The sequence below is a fragment of the Telopea speciosissima genome, chromosome 7 (genome assembly GCF_018873765.1).
Source record: "Telopea speciosissima isolate NSW1024214 ecotype Mountain lineage chromosome 7, Tspe_v1, whole genome shotgun sequence".
NCBI classification, from domain to species: Eukaryota; Viridiplantae; Streptophyta; class Magnoliopsida; order Proteales; family Proteaceae; genus Telopea; species Telopea speciosissima.
Window position 1 is genome coordinate 54,025,047 of NC_057922.1, and position 4,834 is coordinate 54,029,880.

Consider the following 4,834-nt stretch of genomic DNA (forward strand, 5'->3'; position numbering starts at 1 on the left):
ACAGGTTGTACACATGGTTATCATCATCAGTAAGTTCTATTTCGACCCCAAAAAAAAAAAAGTAAAACTATATAGTTTTGGAGAAAGTTTTCCTCCACCCATGGAGGACGGTTCACCAACCATCCTAGGATTCACAAACCAACAAGGTTTTAGTATGTTTCCAAAATACCCTTGTGATTCCTCTCACGTGCATCTGGACCCACTTTGGTGGCTGAAGGAAAATCGGTCCATTTAATTTTATTATCTTTAAATGATTTGGGTGGGATACTTAGGACCCACACAATGCTGCTGAGGCTAAGAAAATGAGATGATAAATATATGTTAAATAAATAGTGAATCCATGTGTTTAAGATCATAGGTTAAATGCTCTCTTCTATTGAGCAGACTTTATAACAAGTAGCAAATCTTATGGCTATCCCAAAGCTAAAAAATTAGTCACATTTTGAGTTCTGATCATGGATTTAAAAATCCAATTGGAATTTGTATGAATCGACGGATCTAGTTTGAGATTAACGGATCTCGATTCCAATTAACACCACCTCAATCTCGAATCCAGATCCTCTATTGTCGAGCTACCCGATGAGAACGTGTTGCCAAGACATGGTGAGGCGCACAATGACCGCCTTAAACCCACTTGGGGAAGGTGCTTGGGCAGGGATAAGGTGGTCATTATACGTCTCACCGTGTCTTGGCAGCACGCTCCTGTGGGGCAGCTCGGCAGCAGAGGATCCAAAATCCAAATTGCTCAATCTCAATATCCGAGTTTTGACCGAGTTATGCCAAATCCGATTGAGCCCAGCCGACACCCAGATGATTCCGGAGATTTTGAATTAGAACAAGTTAAAACTCCACACAAACAGAGTAACAGGTGGCATATCGTATTCGGTATCTGGGTTGTGGATTTTTGTCGTGGCAAAAAAATTGACAAAATCCAAACGCTACCTACTGATAATGAATCCTACTTTACATTCCTAGGATTTTAGACTTCAAGAGCAGGAGGATGTACTAATGCTGCTAATGGAAGCCTCTTTCATACTCCTGCAACTCTCGAACTAGAGTAAGGAAAGAGCTAATCCACTTCGTGGAAGGAGAAAATAAGAGAAGAAGAAGAAGAAGAAGAAGAAGAAGAGGCAATGCTACCCATGAATCTCCCCGAGGACATCATCTTGGACATACTATCAAGGCTTCCGGTGAAGTCTCTTTTAAGATTTAGGAGCGTATGCAAACCATGGTGTGCTCTAATTACCGATCCATATTTTGTCCAAATGCACCTCAGCAGATCCCTTGCAATCAATACCAACCTCATCCTCATTTTAAGGAAATACCCAAAATTCTTCTATGTGGACTTGGATGTTTGCCAACAAGAAGCTGCGGTAGAACTTGATTGTCCGTTCAAGTCTCCAAAAGGATACCTTATATTCGCTTCTTCTAACGGCTTAGTATGTATGTTCGACGACGACGGTGTAGTCTGTGATTCCCAAAAATACAAAGTGTACCACACATTCCTTTGGAATCCATCTACAGAAACCCATAAGAAGCTGCCCTTTACGCCTATAGAGGTTCCCGTCAATGCCCGCTTTGCTTATGTCGCTGGTTATGGGTTCGGTTACGACCCTACCACCGACGATTACAAGGTGATAAGGGTTATAAGGTTCTACAATGCTGGTGATAACGGTTACTACTTAATCCCGGAGGTAAAGGTATACTCTCTCAGCACCAACTCATGGAGAAGAATCGAGGACATTCCCTTCCTTGACACCCAACACAGACTTGGGGTTTTTGTAAATTCTGCTTTTCATTGGATTGCAGTGTGCAAGACGGGACAAATGGGACTCGGGATTGTTTCTATTGATGTTAAAGATGATGTGTGTCGAGAGGTGCCACTGCCCGATTCTGTGGATGATAAATTTTACATGGTCATCGGGGTTCTAGGAGGAAAACTCAGCATGCTCTGTAACTTCACCAGGGTCTGTGTTGAGCTATGGTTGATGAAAGATTATGGGGTGAAGGACTCTTGGGAGAAACAGTTCTCGATCGAACAACAATCGGTGTTAGGGTATTTTGACTAGTGCAACAGGCCTATATGCTATTCAAAGAAGGGTGAAGTTCTATTCGAGAGCGAAACCTTCACCGGAGAGGTGTTCAGGAGCGCTGGTGCTTTATGATCCCCATAAAGGAAGGGCTAGTTATCTTATGCCTCGTGACAGCTGGCAAATAGTAAGCATTGCGAGTCTCATTTCACTAGATGCCAAAGATGGGGCTGAATAAAAAAAAAAGAAGGAAGAAACAGAGGTAATTTGGTAGAGCAGATTTACACTTCAAGCTAGCTACTATGTCCTGTTTACAATTGTTCCCTCCTCGATAGTTTGTGTGTTTACACTCTGCACTTGCTCTTATCAATTATAGTTTCATCTCAAAAATTCCCATGAATGATTATTCCATTATTGCAACTGTCTAAAGTCGTAATGCAATCAATCAAAGTTTCAAGCTGTTTGCATTCAAACTAAAGGAAAAGTAGGGTGAAGACATGAATTGCCTTTCCTTTGCTAGCACTACATACTAATGCACTTGGGTGATGTGAAAGGGGCATACATATATTTTACCTGTCGGTTGTAATTACTTGAGATCTTGCCATGTACATCAGATTTAAGTTACTTGGATAAGAGTTAAGAAGTGAGCCTTGCTTTCTGCATTCATTATTTTCCATTTAATTAGACTGCTTGGTGAAAATAGTAAAATCTAAAAGTAGTTTGCTATCTATCTGAAGATTTTTCCTTACATAGAGGAACTGAAGGAATAGAATTTGTGAAGCCAAATCTAAAAAGTAGTTTGCAGTAGGCTTTTTTTGAGTTTTGTGTGCTGTCTTATACTCCTTAATGATGGAAATTTATCTTCACTTTTTTTATGAATGTTTTTCTAAACAGAATCTGTTCATAAATTGAAATTACATTAAATTTCCTACATGCCTTTTTTTTATTTAACGCAGGTGGGTACAAATGTGATGATCTACTACCCCTATTAACAGAGTATACTGAAAGTGATTCTTTCAGTCATATTATTGAGTATGGTGATATTTGGACTTGATGATATCGAATATACCTGAAAGGTGCCATATACCCAGGCGTATGTATCCAGAATCAACAAGATAATATTTTCCTACAAAAGCAAACATGTAAAGTTAAAATTTCAAGTGTCATTAATAGAAAAAAAAAATAGATAGAGCCTGCTAAGGATGATGTTAAAAGAAATAATGCATTTTCTAAAACTCAGGATGAATATAGATCTAGAAAACTGTAATGCTTTTTCAATCCCAAGAAGACTGAAACGAATCTTTCCTTCTACAAGAATATGCTGCTAACATTCACATTGAAGATAAAGTTGAGGAATGGTGTCGTCCAGCAAAAATCATCAGAAAGCAATCCAAAAGTCAAACAACAGCCACCAGAGACAGAACTTTGTCTAAACTCTTAAAGACAACAATGAAGGCAAAGTATATTATATAAGATTAATTCAGTTTACAAATCTAAAATGATAGATCCATGAACACCAAGTGTTTAAGTCTGTTCTCTTGTTGAACAGGGCCCAACCACTAGTACTCCTCTCTATTAGGATGGGGTGCAGCAGGGGCTAATGAAAGAAACAACAAATACAACAAGAAGGACAACCCCTTAAATAGATGAGTTGGTACACAAACACCAGCTTGAATCAAGTTTAAAGAGACATGCAAAAGATTTTCCTTCATTAAAAGGAAGGGCTGATAATAAAACGAAAAAATGACCCTACCAACTGATCTCTCAAATCTTTATCTCCTCAGCCCTTCAAGCTTTGACCAATTCCAGCCAATTGATTGGAACCATAGAAGCCAAATCTCTAGATAACTGCTTATATAACACACTGAAGTTTCTGTTTTTTTCTCAACCCATCAACCTGCTGCAGCTGTCCAGAAGCAATAGTAATCGACACTAGCCTAACTGCACCTCCCTTTACTCGCTTCTATTCAATCTTCACTGAAATCTGTACTCTAGACGTACAATTTCCAAGTATCCTACAAGAAGTAGGACTCGTTAAAACATATACCAGAATCCATCCTATCCTCTATTTTCTTTAGAAGAGGATGGATTTCATAGATCAACTTCAAGTGGATGGATTTTATACATCAACTTGGTACTTAGGGTACCCCATGATTGTCCTGCATTAGGGCTTTTTTATAGTAATTTCTCTAGCAGGATTAGGGCTGATTGGATTTCAAATCTAACAATGAGTGTTTAGTTATTATTTGGTATTTCTTTTTCTTTTTTCCTTGGGTCCTGCAAAACCAGCAAGAAGTCCCCCCCCCCCCTAAAGTTAGGTCTTTACTGAGAGAATAAAAAAGGAAAAAGAGGAAACTCAAACCAAAAACCGATGAAGAAAAAAACCACAATCAAAAGCCAGATCCAAAAGCAGATGTCCAGCTAGAAACTTAAAAAAAAGAGTCATAAAAAACAATCACCCCAAATAAGGAAAAAAAGTTGCCAGACAGTACCCTATAATTAATCAAAATGGAGGACCAACAATAAGAAGGTGACTTACTAACCACCCCACCTCTGTTTTTTTTTAATCTTTCTTAATTTGGGGGATGGGGGAGCGTTCATTCTCAAAGAGGTAAGAAGACCACTGTCCTCCACCCATTACAACCTGCCTACTCCAAAAAAATGAAAATATGATTCATATGATACAGCCTCTCCTACTGAAAGCTTTCATTCCATCCTTTGATCAAGGTCAGCAAGTATCAGGGAAAGACCATTTCATTCTAAACCTTTTTAGGAAGTCTAACCAAACGTTCCGACCAAAACGA

The 4,834-nt window shown here is 38.9% G+C and overlaps 1 protein-coding gene across 1 annotated transcript; it reads left to right on the top strand.

Annotated features, from left to right (window-relative positions):
* The first annotated feature begins 1,142 nt into the window (after positions 1-1,142).
* LOC122668690 (F-box protein CPR1-like) lies at positions 1,143-2,069 on the top strand. The gene has a single exon (XM_043865224.1). It carries the CDS (start codon positions 1,143-1,145, stop codon positions 2,067-2,069), a length of 927 nt encoding a protein of 308 aa, XP_043721159.1.
* The last annotated feature ends 2,765 nt before the right edge of the window (positions 2,070-4,834 follow it).

Coding starts and splice junctions, on each gene's coding strand:
- LOC122668690 (XM_043865224.1), top strand. CDS start 1,143: ATGAATCTCCCCGAGGACATCATCTTGGACATACTATCAAGGCTTCCG.